Source organism: Pelodiscus sinensis, chromosome 5 (genome assembly GCF_049634645.1).
Source record: "Pelodiscus sinensis isolate JC-2024 chromosome 5, ASM4963464v1, whole genome shotgun sequence".
Taxonomy (NCBI): domain Eukaryota; kingdom Metazoa; phylum Chordata; order Testudines; family Trionychidae; genus Pelodiscus; species Pelodiscus sinensis.
The window spans coordinates 92,759,239-92,779,411 of NC_134715.1; the positions used below are offsets into that span (position 1 = coordinate 92,759,239).

General features: G+C 38.9%; 1 protein-coding gene across 4 annotated transcripts in view; it reads right to left on the reverse strand.

The window, feature by feature from the left end:
* Positions 1-7,681: 7,681 nt before the first annotated feature.
* The window catches only part of UBE2K (ubiquitin conjugating enzyme E2 K), an 80,599-nt gene continuing 68,107 nt past the window's right edge, over positions 7,682-20,173 (reverse strand). For all 4 annotated transcript variants that reach the window (XM_075930554.1, XM_006129501.4, XM_075930553.1 and 1 more), the window contains 3 exons: positions 17,713-17,812; positions 13,278-13,406; positions 7,682-12,854 (listed from right to left, as the gene is read on the reverse strand). In XM_075930554.1, coding sequence (XP_075786669.1) covers positions 12,780-12,854; positions 13,278-13,406; positions 17,713-17,812 — 304 coding nt within the window. In that variant the 3' untranslated portion in view covers positions 7,682-12,779. The remainder of the gene's footprint in view (positions 12,855-13,277; positions 13,407-17,712; positions 17,813-20,173) is intronic.

Sequence of the window (20,173 nt, forward strand, 5' to 3'; positions counted from 1 at the left end):
AATAATAAACAAATGCTAAACAAGGTCAAGAGATCAACATTTAATTGCACATATTTAAAAACAAAAATTACATTTAACGTGTACAGCCGGTCCCCGAGTTGCAAACGGTCGAGTTACGACTGTTCGCATTTACGACCAAAGCTCCTAGGGAGCAGTCATAAAGGTGGTCCCCGAGTTACGAATGCGACCCACGCTTACGAACAGCGTGGTCATTATGTAACTCAATGGGGTCTGAGTTATGAACAGATCGAGTTATGGCCAAGTGTTTGGTCCGTAACTCGTTCGTAACTCGGGGAGAGGCTGTATAACATTTTTTTCAATCATAAAATGTTGTTGTAATGGCATTTTCTCACAGAACCCTGATTTTCACTTCATGGAACACCATTTGGGAAACACTGCACTAGTCAGTTTTATCTTGGTTCTCATGCTAAAGTTCAGATAACTATTTTTGCTGACTTGTTTACAGTTTAAAACATTTCCATAACTTTAGGTTTTGGATATGTTGTAAAAATATTATAAAATATTTTGGTTGTGAATTAGTGTCTTACAGTTATTTGAAATCGGAACTTTATGTACTTTTATATAAATGTGTGACTCAAAATTATTAGTCTGCAAAGGTTTTAGAGATTTTAGAAAATGGATGTTAGAACTTCTCTTTTCTTTTTGTTTATTTTAAATGTATATAGCCACTGGCAAACCCAGTTAGCTGAAATAACGTCAACGATTTGCAAAAAAAAATTTAAATTAACTTTGAGTTTATTGTTAAACAGTAAACTAAGTTTTACTTGATTGTTGATAAAACAAATTGCAGTTTTTTTCCTGATTTTCTAATGTTTAACTTCTGTCAAGTAATTATTGAAGGATGCCTAGGATTTATGGATGCTAGCCACAAGGCTATATGTGGAACCCTGGAAACCTAGTGCTCCTGATATGTGTTTTCCTTCAAGTACTCCAGCAATATTTTTGTTCCTCAAAAGCCTGTAGAAATTTGTTTTAAAACTTAAAAAATCCTGTATGTTCTCTGGGAATAAATGTTAGGAGACTAGGTTTTCCGCTTCTTTTCTGCAGCCAGGAGTATTTTCATAGCAGAATCAGTGAAAATACAACAGCTCCTTCTTTCAAATCTGCCCTGCTACAAATCCTACTCAGTGGGACTCTGTATGATGGAGGAATTGAGGGACAGTTGGGCCCATTCCATCTTTGACCTAAGATGGAGATTTGGGAGGATATCTAGGATGCAGGTATTGTTCCAGCATGAATACACCTGAACTGGAATTCATATAGGCAACAAATCTTGAAGAACAACCGTTACTCTTGGGTAAGTAATAATTCTTTACACTGCTGCTGTCATGGGAATAAACAGAGGGTTTGTTCATTGCCTTTCAGGTCAACATTAATCCAAGCATTTTTTTTAAAAGATAGTTTATTGGTATATGGCAATATGCAAAATATGCTAACTAGTCATCTAAATGTGCATAAAGTGCCACACAGTTTCATGAAACATGGCAGCTATGCAAAACCTTCAGTCTTTTCAAAGTTGTACTCTTTCCTCTACCAACTGTCTAAAATGAAGAACATGTTCACTCACATTCTGTAACACTTTGGAGACTAACAAAAATATATAAATAGTATCATGAGCTTTTATGGGCACAACCCACTTCTTCAGATGACAAATATGGAGCAAGACACACAGAGGTTGAATTATAAAGCAGAAATGGGGAAGAGGAGGAGGAGAAAGAAAAGGGAAAAAATGACAGCATTGAAGTAGGGTGTAAGTCCTACTCTATTAGCCTCATTTAGCACCAACACATTGAAAGGTTTTTTTCCTTTTTTATTTTCCTCCTCTCCCTGTCCCCTCTTAATTCAGCCTCTTGCTCCCTATTGGTCATCTGAAGAAGTGGATTGTGCCCATGAAAGCTCATGATACTATTTATATATTTGTTAGTCTCTAAGGTGCTACAGGGCCATTGTTGTTTAAGTTGTTTTAGTTACAGACTAACATGGCTAGCCCTCTGAGACAGTCTGTGTTAGTAATACCACCAATCATTTTTTTAAACTGCAGACAAAAGGGGACACACCAAAAAAAAAATTGTTACCCAATCAGGAATCTAGACATTATAGAATATCATTCCACTACTTCCCTTAAGATCCTCTGCAATGAAAATTGACCTTTCAAAAGACCGCAGATTTGGGGGAAGAGGGATTTTAGCACCATAATTTTGTGAGAAGCCTTAATCTGTAGTTGTAGATTTGACTCTTGCATCTGAAAGATCTACTTGATCATCTTATTCTTAATTGGTAAAACCTCTAATATTTCTGAGATTGGATTCACAAATGTATGCTGCATCTTCTAAAGCAGTGATACCCAGACTGATACTTGAGAGCCACCAGTGGCACTCGAGTGCATCTCTTGTGGCTCTTCACAGCAAATTATATTAAAACAGTGTGATTTAATTAGCCAGTCAAGATGCTTTTACTATATTATTAACCAATTGTAGTTGATTTAGTCATTTTGCTATGGGGGGGGGGGTGTTCACACTGCTGTGGCTCTTTTGGGTAATAATTGCTAATTTGGCACCTAAACCACTGAGGCCTGGGTATCACTGACAAAGGAAACTATAAGCAGTTATCTATAAATGCAGAGGGACACATTCTTTCAGAGGTGGTTCCATCTCACATCTTTCGCCACAAGCATCAAAACCCCACTCTTTATGCCAGAATTGTTGCTAATTCACATTGTTTCCTCCTTTGTTCCTTTGACTCATCTGAAGCCTTAAAAGTTATCCTCAGTCATGCAGTAAAAAACAGGTCTATTTAAATCTTTATCTGGCAACACCAACTCATTTGAAAATGTGGTGGTCTAGGACCCTTTTTACCTAATGCAAAGATTTAATATATTCAGCTACTGGGGCTGATCAAATTAGTCCAACATTACAGAAGGTTGTTCCAAATTATCTTTTTCTCTGAAGACTGTCTCTATCCAGTTTGTTTTTTGGATTATGTCTCTTATGTCCAATGTACCTCTTGCAGTAGGTCAAGAGACTATTCAGTTTATAGCAACATCATGTAACACCAGAAGGAGTGTGGTAAGGTAATGCGAGAGGAGTAAAGCAACTTTCATGATGCTGAGAAATACACAAACCTTTACAGGGCAGACACAGATTCTGCTCAGTGTACAGAAACCCACGCTGGAGAAGCCTGGCGTTTTCAAAAACAAAAGATGGGAAGAACACGGAGCCTGAGCTTGGCTTACTTTAGTGCGTGTGCAGCCAGGTACTCTTCCATTCAAATCAGATTGCAGAAGCATCTTCTGAGGTGAGGGCGCTCAGGCAGCTTATGCAGAGAGATGCATTGTCGTCTCTCTGGTTCTAGAAAAATTCCCCTCTCAACCCCATCTCTCACTCTGACCAGATTCTGCTGGTGTATATTACCTCTGGTGCCAAATGTGCCATGACTCTAAGCAAAAGAATTCTATCTGGGGAATGGAGTCCCTATTCTCAAAACCATGAACAAGGAATGAGTGGACCAAGGAAACCAGTATTATCTCTAAAGCTACTCTGTTGCTTGGCTTCACTGCAGAGCTTCTGGCTATGGTCTTCCAATGTTCCTCCTGTTTCCTGAGGATACAAATTTAGAACACTGCATAGGTCTTTTTGGCTCTTCTGTATGTTTGGTCCTGGTGTCCTCCAGTAGATAACCCTACAAATGTTTGATTAAAAAAAGCAAAACACTTTACTCCATCTTACAAGCAGCTACACACATCTTTCCAGTAGGCATTGCCTGATGGTGTTCGGGAGTTCCTGGGGATAGTTGCTTTCCCCTCCATCTTTGGCCTCTTGCGTAAGATGTTGTAGGAGTAAGAGAGGATTCCAACTCTGACTCATTTCAGCCCCTCCCTTCTACTTGAGGAGGGAATCTACCCTTTGCTATAGCTGGGCCATGCATTTGTAACTGATTTCAATTTTGGACTTCTTACAAGGGCACTGCAGGCTGAGACATCTTGTTCTCCATTCCTATTTTTGTTTCCTCCTTCAGGTCACTCTGGACTTTGTAGATTCTGTCACCTAATCCCTACTGCAGAGTCTTCCCGGAAGAGTCTGCCAATCTCAAAAATGTAGATCTGGGCTTTGCCCATCCATATATTATGCTTTGCTTTTAACTGATGGCAAATAGTTATGAAGGTGACACAGCCAGCAGCCAAAGTCTGCAATAATTTCTTTGTCTCTCAAAGGAACCTGAGCATAGCAGGTACGTAACTAAAGTTCTTTTCCAAGATGATTGCTGACTGCCACAGTAGGACATAGCCAGGATTTTTTTTCCTACTCCCATATTTGGGATTTTTTTCCAGACTAGTTCTTAGTTTTCTTCTGTCTTATTCAAGAAAAATGTTTAAATTGCTTATCTCCAGATCTGTTCTTTAACTTGGCTGTATTATAACCCGTTGCACCTTTATCCCATTGAAGGGGCCTATCACAGAAGTCCCCTTGGGCTTGTCTCCTGGTGTGCTGATCATGACACTAATGCCCACAGCCTTGCCCCATGGGGATCCTTACCACCCTATCCTGCTGAACCAGAAGTTCTGGTCTCCCCCTGTCAAGGCACAGAGTTGGGGTTACTGCCCCTCAGCAGAGAAACACAGTTGCTGAACCAATTCAACTCTGGGAGGGCTCAGCTCTAGAGGTTTAGCACTTGGAAACCAAAACCCCCAAATAAATCCATCTTATCTTTTGTAAAAATCTTCAAATGGGTTAAGGTCTGATTTAAAAAGGAAGGTGATAAATTGTTCTCCATGTCCACTAAAGCTTTGACAAGAAATAATGACTTTACATTAGAAGCTAGAAATTTTTTTCCACCTGTAAGGGTAGTTAACTTCCAGACCAGGCTTCTATGGGAGTGTGTAGCATTTCTATCTTTGGAGAGTTTTATGAATAGATTAGACAAACACCTGTCTTGTATGATTTAGCTTTACTTTGTCCTGCATCAGTGCAACACTCGAGGTCCCATCCAGGCCTACAGTGTTATGAGTCAAAGGTGGAGAAATAGGACTGGAAATCAATGTCTGAGTAATTTTTTATTCCCCCCCTTCTACAGATCTGAACACCAAGCAAAGCTGTTTCCAAGGGCTAGCTTCCAAATCTACAAACTACCCTGGGCAAGAGTGATGAAAAGGCTTGCTGGAAAGCCCTGATTGTCTAGAGGTGTGTCCCTCCTCAGTGCTCAGCAACAGCTGCCCAGCTCCCAGAGATATTGGGTCCATTATTGACTTCACGTTCCTCACTGAAGAGGATTATCAATCCAGAAGAGAGAGAAGCAAATCATGAGAGGCTGACTCCCACTGGAGGGCAGGACTGTCACTCCAAAACAAAGACATGGACCATGACCACTTACTTAGCTTGTGGATTGGAACCACAGCACACAGCTAGTAAGCTGAGGCTGACCCAGCAACAAAGGGATCAGAGCTAGTCTATACAAGGATTTCTCAGCACATACCAGCATCAGAGACCGCTGCAAAGGAGATGGAAAATACCATTGTACAGGACTGAGACTGGATTGTTTGGTCTCCAAGGTCACGGGGGTATTTAGATGTTGGACATTAGGCATGCTCTACTATTGTGTAACTGCCATTAGAGCTTGCCTCCTGGAATCAGTCCTCACAATGAAGCCTTGCCTTGTGAGTGATGGCAGTGTCCATTCCAAGGGTTAATTTTTGCCTCAGGACTGGGCCATCCCTGCCTTCTGTGCATATGCAACAGCTATGGGGGCCCTGTGTGGCTCTGAACACTGCAAGCTGGGAGGGAGAAGGGTACTTTTTGTGTGTGTGTCCTGCAAACAGCCTCTCCCTTCCCCTAGCTCTCAGGGAGGAAGGCTTCACACTGTCTCTCTCTCCCTCCTCCCCCAAAGAAATCTCTCTGATTCCACTGTCCAGAAACCAGCCAAATGCATCCAGTGTTTGAGGGCACTGTGCTGAAGCCTCCCCCCCCCCCCCCCCCATCCCCACAGTGCAGAGAACAGCTAGCTGCTTTGATCAGTGCTGCTCCCTGCTGCAGAGGTAGGTGTAGGCCACATCTTGCCTGCCCCCAAGTCTCAGCTAGTAGATGAGAGGGCTGTTAATTCAGATACAGCTCTAGCAAGGGCCACCTGGAGGTGTGCTTTACAGCACCTTTGGCAAAAGCTATGGCTAAATACCAGCTCATAACATTTACCTCTGCTTGGATATGTAACATTAGGTTCTTCACTCACCAAAGGACAGAGTGCTTCCTTACCCTCTCATGCCTATTTACTATGCTGTTCCAACACCCAAATAGCCACCACCTTTACACTAAATACCCGAATTATACACCTAGGCTACGTCTACACTGGCCCCTTTTCCGGAAGGGGCATGTAAATTTCACCAGTCGTCGTAGGGAAATCCGTGGGGGATTTAAATATCCCCCACAGCATTTAAACAATGTCCGCCGCTTTTTTCCGGCTTTTAAAAAAGCCGGAAAAGAGCGTCTACACTGGCCCCGATCCTCCGGAAAAAGTGCCCTTTTCCGGAGGGTCTTATTCCTACTTTGAAGTAGGAATAAGACCCTCCGGAAAAGGGCACTTTTTCCGGAGGATCGGGGCCAGTGTAGACGCTCTTTTCCGGCTTTTTTAAAAGCCGGAAAAAAGCGGCGGACATTGTTTAAATGCTGTGGGGGATATTTAAATCCCCCGCGGATTTCTCTACGACGACTGGTGAAATTTACATGCCCCTTCCGGAAAAGGGGCCAGTGTAGACGTAGCCCTAGACTATTACTGTATCAATCTAGTACTACAATAACTGAAGCCCTCCTTACATAATTTTGAAATAGTTTACAAACCCATTCCATAGCCTATGTTTATCTTAAACTTTGAGAACAGAGTTGGTACTACGCTGAAACAAAAACAAAGGAACTGACAGAAAGAAGGATACATGAGGCAAAATACATGAGTTCATTAATTCATTGTCTAGCATACAAATGCTAACCTAGTATTAGTGGGAGGGAAGAGTTTTTTATTTTAATGTGAATGGCTGGCTGTTTAACTCCTTAATATCATTGGTAATAGTTTTAGTGCACTTTTTTTTTAAACCAGGAAGATAGAGGAATACCACAACCTTTTATCAAAACTTTCATAAAGTTGAAGGAGCCAGCCATTCATCTCTAACATCAGAGGAAGATTTTAGCTAATGGAGAGCTTGTCACAATTTTCCACCTAAACAATTGATTACAGCTCTCCCAAACTGAACCACCCACCTATAATAAGTTGTACAATTAAAGCATGGATTAGTAGTAATCTGTTGAAAAAAGTCCAGAAAAGTTCTTGATAAGTTAGCTATGCCATCCTAGTGTTTAATGGAGTGGTAAAGTCAAAAACTTAATTTACCATAATTACAATATTCTAGACTTTAATCACATCATGTCCTAGCTGCTGTGTACAAGGTGTTTTCCACCAACCTTGGTTTTAGCTCATTACACTTACTTATCTTTCTTAACAGCTTACATATTTTAATTTCCTTCAACATCAAAGTTACCTCAGACTTCATTCCCCCTCTTCACACGGTGCACTGCCTCCTAGTCCATCTCAGATTGAGGAAGAAGTGTTACCAGAAATCAGATGAAAACTGTTTTCAGGGAAACATGCATTTATTGTTAAGCATTCCCAATGAAAATCAACATCTTGTAAAATGTTATTTATTTAAAAAATCATTAGTATACAAAAGTGTTGTCTAGTTTTTATTCTCAAGACAAAAAACACTGATGCTTCATTCCAGCCCACTTCTACTCTGCCTTTACAGGAAGTTAAATGCTTAGTAACAAACCTCTTCCAGTATTCTTTAACTTAAAAAAAAAAATCAAAATTTGAGATGGAAAAGGTATTTGACAAGTGGGATTCTTCAACAGTTGAATTCGGCATTTCTATGATAGCAGCCTCCTTCAGCACCAGCAGTTGTTGTAAATTGTAAAAGGGATAATACAGCACTTTCATAGTACATTTCCTCATCAGTGAAAGGTTCAGCCCCATGAGCAACTGGCTAGCTATTTTTATGCTGCCCACAAGCAGGTAACAGGAGCAGGAACATCACAGTACAGTGCAAATGACTTGCAACAGTTGGTCAATTGGTAATACATCTGAAAAGTAAAGTTGCTGAGGTTGCCTACAGAGAATTATAGTAAAAATAGCCAAATGAGAAGTAACACATACCTTGCATGTCTAGTGATACATCAGCTGATGAAGCTGTAACAGTAGGTGTGAGAAGACCATAGTATATGGTTTTACTGAAGTATGGATCAGCAATCTTCTTGAAGACTGACAAATCCTTTTCCATCAACAAAGCAACATTGGGAACTTATGCTATTCAGTGAAAACATCTACTTGCTCTTCCCAGAACAACTTTAATTTATGTTTTACTATTGTCATGGAGTAAAATGCATAGGAAAATTAAAATTTAACTACTCTCTGCTTAGCCAATTGCTCTCGTGTACTACAAAACAATCAATGATCACATCCACCAAGAATATTTGGGTTTCCTCTTCAAACACATTTTTCTCAGCAAGCTGAGTTTTAAAGCTGTCCCAAACTAATAGCTCCTTACTGTGCTTTGAGCTACATTACTTTGAAACTGGAGTAGCTCAAAGCACAGTAAGGAATTGTTTCTAGGGATTGCTTTATAATTCCAGCTTGCTGAGAACCAAATGTTTGTACAGCTTTCCTCTTAACTTTCAGAACAGCCTCGCTATTCCAAATAGCGAGAGTATTCCTGGTCCCACTTTGTCCCCCTAGAACAGGCATTAAAATAAGTTTTATTCAACTTTGGCCCCTCCTGGGCTTGTCTCCAACAATAAGCAGGCTCTATTACACCTGAGGGAGGAAGCAAGCAGTGGGCATGCACACAGTAAAGCCTCCCTTTGCTATGAAAGCTGACTTCTTCACTGTACAGGTATACAGCCACCAGTTAAACGAGCTCTACTTCAAATTGCATTTTGTTTTGATGTCCAGTATATATTTGGCCTATACGCTCTGAAGCAGGCGGCCTGTCTTCCAGCTGCTTTTATGAAGATTAATGTTGCATAGTTTGTTTGTTATCCACGTCAAATAATGTAGATCTGTTGTTTCAAGATAAGTCTCTTTTTGGTTAATTAATTTCTCATTTCAAGCACGAAATGCCTATATTCCATACATCAGTGTTCCAATCCTAATTTACTTGAAAGTTAAATACAGTGAAATCAGGAATATTTTTTTGTTCAACAAAATGTATAGTACCTACTTCTGTAAATAAATACTACTGTCTGACCCATGCTAGTCAAGGCCCTATGTACTCTGTGGTAAGTTACACCTAAATTCTGCAGTAAGGCCCCTAACTGAGGATGGTACTCTAGGACTGGAAGTTTGTAGCAAATTCAGGTAAATCAGAAAACAGCCTTTTACTTAAATGTGGAGTGACAGCGATAGTATCCTTTTTTAATATTGATTTTATTTTGGCTGTTTTAATTTCCCAAGAGATATCAGTTTGTCATATTGAGAAGTCAGAAGTTGTGGAGTTTTTGGCAACGAAAGGGGGACTTTTGGCACCCATGAAAGAGTTAAAGCTATTGACAATGGGGAAAGCAACTTCTTTCTTTGCCTCTAAATAAGGTCAGAAACTACTTTAAAATTTGTGAGGGACAAGAAGAGACTGGAATTTCCTTTTCACCAAAAATAATATCCAAGAACAATTGATATACCACATTAACTAGATGCTGCTGCTATAATATTCCGTAATGATGTTTTGCTGTCATTTAGGTAGTCCTTAAGCTACAATATTAGCACCTATTAAAGATAAATGGGGCTCTCCAAGGTTCAGTCACAGTTTTGAGCTGTCTGCTTGCACACTAAGGAAGACAACCAGGTATTTAAAATTGGAAGCTATCTCTACTCATGATACCTAGATATTTTTAAACTAAGTTTAAATGTGCTGCCTAAATCTGCAGCAGCAGAAGATTGTATAGCAATTCCACAGTCTTGAACGCACAGGGCCCTGAATATAGCAATGTTCAGTTAAAAAAATCTGAACTACAATTAACAGTATCTTTGTAAAGACTAAACAATTGAACATCTAACAGCAAGATAGTCCTATGGTTCAGCCCTGGCTGCAGTTAGACTAATCTGGTACATACCCTTATATTCAACTCTGATAGTCACCCAAGAATAGAAAAACATTCCCTACAAAGGACTCAAACTAAAGATTCATAGGGAACTCAAGTTACGAATGTCCATTTTATATTGGGTCACTTCTCCCCCATCCATGTCTTGAGAATCTTCCTTGCTACCAGCATCTGAGGTAGCACTGAGACAAGTACCTTAGTTACTAAGCCCTTAGAAGGGGAGAGTGGCAAGAAAGGACACACTGGCATCTGTACTAATATGCATTTGAACAGAACTGTATTGGGAGGACAGTTTTTACAATACCACAAAAAATGAAGTACTTGGCAACAGAAAATCCAGGGATGACATTGATCAAATAAAGCATTCTCTCCACATGTCCCCTTCCTAACTACATCCCCTTCTATGCATGGAAAACTTTGACTAATCCTATTGTCAAAGTGATGGGTCCAGAAGCTATAATTAAGAAGTTTTAGTGTCCCCTAGGATTTCCAAGTTCCTTCCTTTGATAAATAGCAGCGAAGAATAAGGGAAAGAAATTGGTCATTTACAAGTACCACCAGGGTAAATAAATGTAACTGAAATTATCACAATGTTCTTAAACTACATAACAGAAAAGACAATAACTTGACATTTTAACACAAATGGCAAAATTGCCATAGTTTTCTGTTTCTAGCTATTACCTAACAAACCAGTTGAGCAGTAGCAGCTTTTTAATTGTTAAAAAATAAATAAATATCAAGGAAAATCCCCAAAAATGTGTTTCCTTTGGCATCTCTGAAAATGACTTACACTACTGCAAGAAAATCCAAGAACGATCACTGAATAAACCTTAGAATGAAGTACAGAAAGACTATAGCAACCGTTTTTAGTATTGCACTGATATGAGTTAAAAATGTACTGTCTGTGTCCTGCAAGTATTTTTAAAGTATGAGCACATTAGAATACTGCAGGGGAGCAATCTTGCATTAGTTAGGTCTTTTCCATCTATTTTCTAATTCTGTTCCCCCTACTACTTTGCTCCAGAAATTTAAGTTTAATAATATTCTCTGTTGCTTCCAGTATAATGTACAAATGTGATCTTCTCTGAAGTATTACTATTACAGCTCATTTTATAGTTCGAGCAAAATGAATGTATATCCTCCCCCCCCGCACACACACACGCACACTTATTGGACTATTGCTTAAGGAAGAAGCCTTTTATGATACACTATCATCCACAATTTCCAGTCTCTACTCTTAATTTCTTTTCTATTTTAGTTGAAAGTTTTGTGTCTGATGTATTTTCTGAAGTATACAAGAAGACATTACAACTTTCTTTAGATGGATGTACTAATATCTTGAAGTTACAAACTAATGATTTTCAAGCTTTTAAACTCAAGATGAAATGTAATTTTAATATGAATAGAAAGACTGACTATGTACAAAGGTAATTTCAGTTCTCGTTTATCAGAAACATCAATCCAAAAGAAAGTTAAACCGAGAACACACTTCTACTTCTATGTGCATTTGAACTATGTACAATAAAAACACCAACACAGCCTCCATGTATTAACTAGGGAAAAATGCAAACAAGAGTGATTTTTAAAGTACCTGGTAAGCAATCGATATACTGATGCTCAAAATAAAATTAGAAAGCTGTTGCAAAAAAAGCTGATTGCATCATAGCAAGTACTCAAAGTAAAAAAAATAAAATTCAATAGTTTTTTTTAATTCTCAATATACTAGAGAATCAGTTGTTCTTCCCCCAAATCCAGTGAATTCATACTATCCAAATTTATTGAAGGAGTTCTGACTTATGTAACAAACAAAAGCCGCTCCACTTTTTTGTGCTATGTCCAAACATACCAAATCTTTATATGATTGTGTAGCAAGTATGATGGTTAAACACATTTACTGATTATTCAAAATATACCATTTAAACTGGCAACTAAGTACTGTTAATGGCACCCAGACCCACAGATTATGGAAAGAAATCCAGAACGATATTGTAAGTGTGTGTTGTTGGGGAGGGCAGATTTCCCAGTCACTTGGCTAAGAAGAAAGAGGTTCTGAACAGGTCACCATTTTGAACTTTGGGTAAATCTTGAAACACTTTCAGGAAAAAGGGTCATTCAAGTATTTAAATGGTGCACTCTTCAGCTACCCTATCTAAAATGTCTAGTAAAGTACAAGCATGCAAATATAGGTCAATCTACAGGCACATAGGATCCATGTTAAAAACAGTAAGATAGCTATCATGAGTGACACCAACAATTTTTGATGACTCTGACACTCAAAAATGTTGTCTGAATAATTAAATCAAAATCCTGAAGCAAATTCCTGCTAGTCTTGGTCACACTGCTAAACACTAAAGTAGGCATGTTTTCCCCCCGTTGTTTTAGCTGAGCTCAAAGAATTTTTACAATATTTAGTAAGAAAAAATTAAAGTATTTCCCCTTTTAAATTTACACAGACGTTTAATTAGCTTTATTTACAGAGCAGTTTTTCAGTCTCCAATAGTGCCTAGATAGCATCATCAGGCTAGAGTGCCAGTTTTAAAAGAGAATCTATATAGAATCCTAAAAATAACAGATGGTGATGTTCCTCAGAAAGGGCAAGCTGGACTACACAGAAGCAGCTCTTTACATGGCTCAGTTACTCAGAAGTAGTTCTGTTGCAGTCTCTACATCCCATGATTTTGAAGACAAGGCCACTATTACTGCATTCTGTGAAGACAAAATAAAAAGTGAGATTTTTCAGGGTGTGAAATTGCTTTTCACATCAACCCAGCTGTTGCACTGAAGGTCAGTCTGGGACTTCATACATTTATCAAGGTCTGTATTTGTTAAATTATCAGTTATTTCAGTCGTAACTGAGATTTTCCAGCATTAAAAGTTTTTAAAAAGTATTCATTTAATTATAAAATGAAAAGTACTGTGTTATTGTACTTTATTAGTACGTAAAACATGGTATGTTAAGTATCCAGTTGTCACTAAGAAGAAAAGCAGCCATTAAAATAGTGATTAGATGTACCTATGGCTATGAAAGTAGCACAAATCTTTTTTTGAACTGAAGCTCATATTTCATATATAGCTGCCCATCTCCTAACTTGTGTAAAAAAGAAAGTACACATATATACATACACTTACCCTATCAAAGCCCATAGCACAAAGGTTTTCTATCTTTTTGGTGTATTCTGGACTAGAAACTGGTGCTCCAGCATACACATGTGCCCAAAGTCGAGCGGTCTGTTTGAACATTTCTGGGTTTTGTTTGTACTATACAAAAAGAGAAAAAAGTGAATCCGTGTAACTATTCAGCAAAGTCAATTGAAAGACCAGTTGACTCAGGCAAATTCCATTCTATAATTCCTTCTACATATGGTATCGTCAAATCTAGTAATAAGTGGTATTTCCAAAGTGAAATTTGGAGTTTTTTTTGTTAGTTGTTGAGGATTCAAACTTACACAAATATTAGTTAGAAGCATCAATTAATAATGAGTTTGCATTTAATATTTTGGTAAGATAGTTTATATATTTTACATGTACAATGAAATAATGTTCAATTAGGGTACGCTTAGACAGCGGCACTATTTCAAGATGCTATTTCAGGATAGTGGACGTGTTTTTCACGTCTTAACAGCAGCATGCCCATTATTTGAAATGCAACCAAAATAATGGGTTTACTATTCCAACGTCCCAGTAAACCTCGTTCCACAAGAATTAAGGAATTTGTCAGAACTGTCCATCTCAAATAAGCTCAAAATAAGCTATGCAATTTGCATAGCTCAAATTGTGTAGCTTATTTCGAGCTAGCACTGCTGGGTAGATGCACCCTTATTAACGTAAGAGTAACTACACTGATGTTTGTCCAGATATGCAATATGCATAACCAGTGTAGCGGACAGCAGAAATTAACTGTTGTAATGTTCACTGAATTGCACATGCATTATTTTAATATTTCTTACAGTGTTTCCGCAAATTATTTTAAAAAAAAAGATGGGTATGGTTTTTAAGAACCTTCATGACCAAGAAAGGGTCTTAGTGTCTCAGTGAGGGTTGCCATCTTACTACTAGACTTTATCCTGGGAATTGGGTATATTGATATCATGTGTGACAAAAGGAGCTGGGAAATGGCTGGTCACATGGAAATAACTGAAGACCTACCACTGATTTGAAGGTATGTTTACTTACTAGAAAAACTGTATGAAGATAATAGTAGTATTTCACATTAATTGTCAAAAACCCAATCTTCTAATAAAGTAATAGAACTTTACCTTAAATCAACAGTGAAAGTTTCCAGCCTGTAGAAGCAGAGGTGTGCTTCATTTCTCACAAATTACATTTTCAGATCAATAAAATATGAACTTCCTGTTTAAATAGTTCTTATATTTAATGGGATTTTTTTAAATTAGAGATATACCTATTTTACAGCAAGTTTAATAATCATTGTTTTGAAATAATCTCACATCAATTATACCTTCTTACAAGTGTACATTTTATAGGGTCCTAAATTATGTGACCAGAACTGACCAGTGTGACAATGCTTGGAAAACATTGTCCACATATGGTCCAATGATATGGAGAGGTGCACATCCAGGGCACTGAAATGTACACTGAAGGACACTGAAATGTACAGTTGATTATTGTTCTAACCATCTTTTTTTATACAAGGTAACAAACATTTTAAATCTACCACACTTTTATTTTTTATTTTATATGTACCGTAGTAGTACACAGGACAGTGGCTCTCAATTTTTCCAGATTAATGTGCCCCCTTCAGGAGTCTGGTTTGTCTTACATAACCCCAAGTTTCACCTAACTTTTAATAAAAACTTGCTCACAAAACCAGACCTAAAAAATACAAAACCTCCTACCATTAAAAGCAATCTACTGCATGGAGTGCTCAATAAATAGCACTGTGTTGTCTCAACTGAAGGAAACTTTAAACAAATGTTCACAAAATGTTAGTTATATTAAAAAATACTTAACTATTAATAGCATGCTAGAGTATTGGCCTGTTTGTCCCCTAACATCCAAAAATAAATCCATGAAGGTTTCTTTTCAATGATATTTTAAAATACATATTTCACAACACTGTTAGTTCATTTGTTTTCTTTCTAGGCATCATTTTAAGAAAAGGAAAGATTGAAAAAATGAAAAATTTTCAAGTCTAGTTTTAGTGCTCCAGAAATGTGTACAAGTGCCAGAATTTACTGGTAAATATCTGGTCCCTGACTGAATGACAGAGAAGCTCAGCAGGGGTTATTTTCATACCCTTCTTCATTGTTCCCTCTAAGAAAGGGGTGGGCAAAGAGCCCTCCACAGGCTGAATACCGTCCGCTAAGCCAGTGGATCCAGCCCATGGCTGCCCTGTTGCTTCCCCACCAGCCCGCAGCCACCCAATTGCCACTCCCCAGTCAATCAGTGCTTGGGGGCAGGGAGCACACAGCAGCTAGACACACATGCCAGCTGTTTTAAAACAGCCATCATTTAACTCTAGCTGCTGTGTACCTTTAGCAGGGATGGTGGGGAGCTTTATGCACTCCCTGCCCCCAGGCCAATCAGGACCTGGGGGTGGGGAGCACACCAAGTCTCTTGCATCCTGTCCCCACCCTGCCAGGAGCCCAAAGGAGCTAGAGACACATACCAGCTGTTTTAAAACAGCCTGTGTGTGTCTCTTGCTGCTGTATGCTCCCCCGCCATCAGGCCATGATTGGCTTGGGGGGGGGGGGGGGGGAAACAGCCATGCGCTGTATCCACCAGCTTGGCAGGCCGCATCCAACCCGCACAGGGCTCCTTGCCCACCCCGGGCTAGAGAAACATGGCGACTATTAAAAACAGCCAGCATGACTCTCTAGCCGCCGCACGCTCTCTCAAATTATTGCCCATCTCTGCTCTAAGATTTTTCAACCATGAGTGGAGGTGGTTTTGGCTTGTGCACCAATATTGAGGTCATGTGCACTTGATTGGATGTGTGCCACCATGGCACCCAATTTATTAACACATACATATGTTCCCAGCTGTCGGAACAGAACACTCCCTCCCCCTCTTCCCGCCATGTCCCATTCCTGGCTGCTGGAGCAGACACCCACCCAATCCTCCTGTATGTGGGCCCAGCCACCAGAAAGGCCTCAACCCGCCCCCCCTCCCTGCCACTTGGCAGCCCTGGCCAACCAAGCAGGCGCCCCATGTCCGTGGCAGGTACCAACCCCCCAACTCAGTGGCGCCATCTTAGCCAGCCTCACCCATCAGAGCAGCTGCCCGCCATGCAAGTACTGCTTCTCAGCTCTCCAGAGGAGGTGGGCAGTGGAAGAATTTGTGCGCGCAGGTGCACACCTTAACCGAAACTATGCTCTGCATCTAGATCCCTAGATTCCTGCATTATACTTATATTAGCTCAGCTACTAAGTTCTAAAACTGGACTTGGTTATGGACATTTCTTGGCTTTAAATCCAGTCATGTGCAGGAGTTGTAGCTGGGATGTCTATTACATGGAAACATGGTATTTTAACATATGAATTTAAAATGCTTATGATAATACATGCAGTGTAATTGTAGCCAAGTCAGTCCCAGGATATGAGACACACAAGGTAAGTGAGTAAATATCTTTTATTGGACCAACTTCTGTTGGAGAGAGAGAGGTAAGCTATCAAGTCATACAGCTCTCCTTCAGGTCTGGGAAAAGTACTCCTAACCTCACTGCTAACCACAAAGTGTACATATTGTTTAGTAAAGGTAATTCTCAGGGACCATTCCAGATTGAGTGACCGATGAACACCTGATATAGTCCTCATCCTCAAAGGAAATCTGTGCAACATTTTCAGAACATGAGCATTCAGTTTTTAGTATCTTCAGTGGTTTGCTTCACATTTTTAAAATTGCATTTTAAAAGTAAAAAATATTCAAGCTAACGAAATCTTGTATTGAGTTCTCACAATGCACCTTTGTCACTAAGTTCACAGGAATCTTCACCTTTTACCCCTTGACTCACACAATGTATGGAGCTTAGGCTCAACAAAAGTTAACTAAATAGTCACTTGTGAATTGACTGTATCTAGTTTTCAACAATTTTTTAAACGGCCACACAAATTCTAGTAAAACACAACACGCTATTTTAAAGTGAATGCTACTTTGTCTCTATATACTGAACCAGCCACTTTTACAAGCCAACTAGAAATATATACACATTAATTAGGTTATTAACTAAAACAGTTAATTTGAATCTGAAAACAAATACTTAAGATGCTTCATTCGTAACTCTTTAGACTATCCAGTTGAATTTTTTTAATCCCTCATTACTTTTCATTATTCTGTTTACTTTTTAAAGACTAAATAAGAAAAAACAAAAGTGAAACCATTTCATTATAACCAGCATTATTTCCAAGATCTCAGTGCTGCACTATTTGGGTTGTAAAAATAGCAAAGTAGTAGTCTTTTTTAACAGTTTGCCATTTAGCCTTAAAATCTGTAACAGTTACTTTCTCAAAAAACTAAATTTGGAATGAAATATGAATACACAAGGTCCAATTAAGAGGAAGATAATTAAATGTTTTTGGTTTACATAGTTTGGTGAACATCTTACCTGATTTGCCACTACTGCATCTTGTGGATCATCTGGTTCTGCGGCTGCCAGCAATGCTTGCAATGATAACAACACTGTCCTCAGAGTCATTGCTGCTGCCCTAAAATTGAAGTTTGAAAATGGCTTACTGAAATCTATTTTTTTTTCTTGTGTGATGTACTCTATTCATACCATATGAAGGGACCCACAAGCATGAGTATCTTGAAGTGCAGCAGTTTACAACAGAATACTAGTAATATTCTTTTTAGAGCTCTTAATATATACTTCAACACTCTCCCTTCTCTATAATACTTTCTTGGAAAGCTGGAACATTTCCCGGTTTAGTAGTTTGTCCTTTTTCCAATTTCCAAAAGATTGTGTGCTTCTGATTAAGTAAAAGCCAACTAAAATTTTCCTCCTTTTCTTCCTTGCCAACAGTGTCACCAGTGTCTATTGTCAGCATCACTCTAAGAATTAGATTGATTACTCAGTGTGTGCTCCCTCTGCTGGCTTTCTGTCTCTAGCAAAACAGCCAAATAATTTACAAGTAGAGAGAGGCTTGTTTGTTTTTAACTTTTTAGGAACAATTTGATTAAATTTATATATAGTCACAAACTATTACAACAGTATTAACACAGTCCAAATTTTAGTGGCCATTTAATTTATAAAGAATAGTTTTCCGGTTTTAATGAATTAATTTTGTACATATATTTTAAAAGTAGCTCAAAAATGTATGTTAACTGAAGAACACAAGCAAACCTCTTCTACATGTCAGGCTGAGGGTGTGGCCACAATTTTAAACAACAACATAAAACAATAGAGTTTTTAAAAAACCCTTCAGTCATCAGGCAGATTTGGGCCTTGATCCTGAAATGAGATCCACACATCAAGAGACTTGCATCTGGAAAAAAAGCACCATAGAGGACAATAATGGTCAGGAGGTATAGATATTTGACCACAGAAATCTCATTACAGAATTAGGGTCTTATTCAACTCAAATCAAATGCATATTTGGAGTAAGAGGCTTCAGGAATTAATGTTGACTCGCAGACAAAATAGTGAATTAAAATGATAAATAACTATAGTCAAATCCAGTGATGGGTAGCTCCTTTGCCTCAGCTGACCACAGAGGTGGGCAAACTGTGGCCCACTGAGGCTCTACCAGCAGCACATACAGCCTCTCCCCCAAAAAGCTGAGGAGTGCAAATCAGCAGATTCACAGCAGGTGCTTTGAAAATGCTAGGAGGGAGAGAGAGAAGTAGGAAGTGCGGGGCTCCAGTGCACAAGAGATGTATGAGGGAGGAGGACAGATGGAACTCCCGCGGGCTGCATGTAGCCCACCAATGGTCAAATCACTCAAATTGCTTTTGAACATTTTAATAAAAAGACAGAAGTTTGAAACATCTGGAAATATAAATTTAAGATTTCACAGTTAAGCTTCATTCCAACCCTATCCTCAGCTATGTGATTTACCTAAAGACTCGGGTATATTAGATATATGTGAGACAACCATCACCTTGGTCAACATACTGGATATTCAACCAGGCACTCAAAGAACTACCACCACTATGAGTTTTTATAGATACACCTGGGAGAAAAAAAAAATCAGGCTGTGCAGTAGACTTTCACTGCAGATCAGGCTAGGGAGAGAGGGGCATATGGCACAAAATGCCCAGTAATTTACATATACAACTATTTTACAATTTTCAGAGATGGTACACAGAAATGAGTCTCTTAACAAAACAGTCTTTGAGGCATGTATGGTTATCAAGGAGGAATGTATATAAAAGGCACATTATTCTTTGCAGTTGGAACACTTAACAGTGGATCTGATAAAGTTGTTTCAGATGCATACAGCAAATGAAAGAACACTGCAATTCCAGCTGTCAAAGTATGGGTGAGGAAGAGTTTGGATTGATAAAGCAGTTTACAGATCCATATTTCCTAGAAAAGTTCAGAAGATGTTATCCATAATGTAAAAGCAGATAAAGTATTGTGGCATGGCAATGTGGCTGGATGTAAAGAGACAGTTGGAGGACAGAGAAACTATAGCTAATGATATGTCAGAGTTAAGGATGTTTATGGAACCTTAACTATGTATTGCCAGGTATCTATATCTTCCTCAAAAATTTTGCCTGAGAACGTCTTTATAGAAAACTGATACTCCTCCATCCACTTCCATGAGGAACCATTGGATTTTCTATCAAAATGCAAATGATTACAACCCAAGCCACGAGATGTGGTAATTAGCATATCTTGTCTCCTGCTCAGTAGTAATAGTCCATAGTTTTTCACAGCTGTAGCCTTCTCTAAATCCCCAAGATGACTTTGCAGACTTTAACAACTCTGCAGTCTCTAAGCTTTGAAAGGTTCACTGCAGAATTTAAACTCCTCCAAAGATAGTCATGCAGCCTCCCTGCTTCCACAAAACTGAAAATTATCATTTTTCAAACTCTCCCTTTTCTTAAATATTTAAGACAGA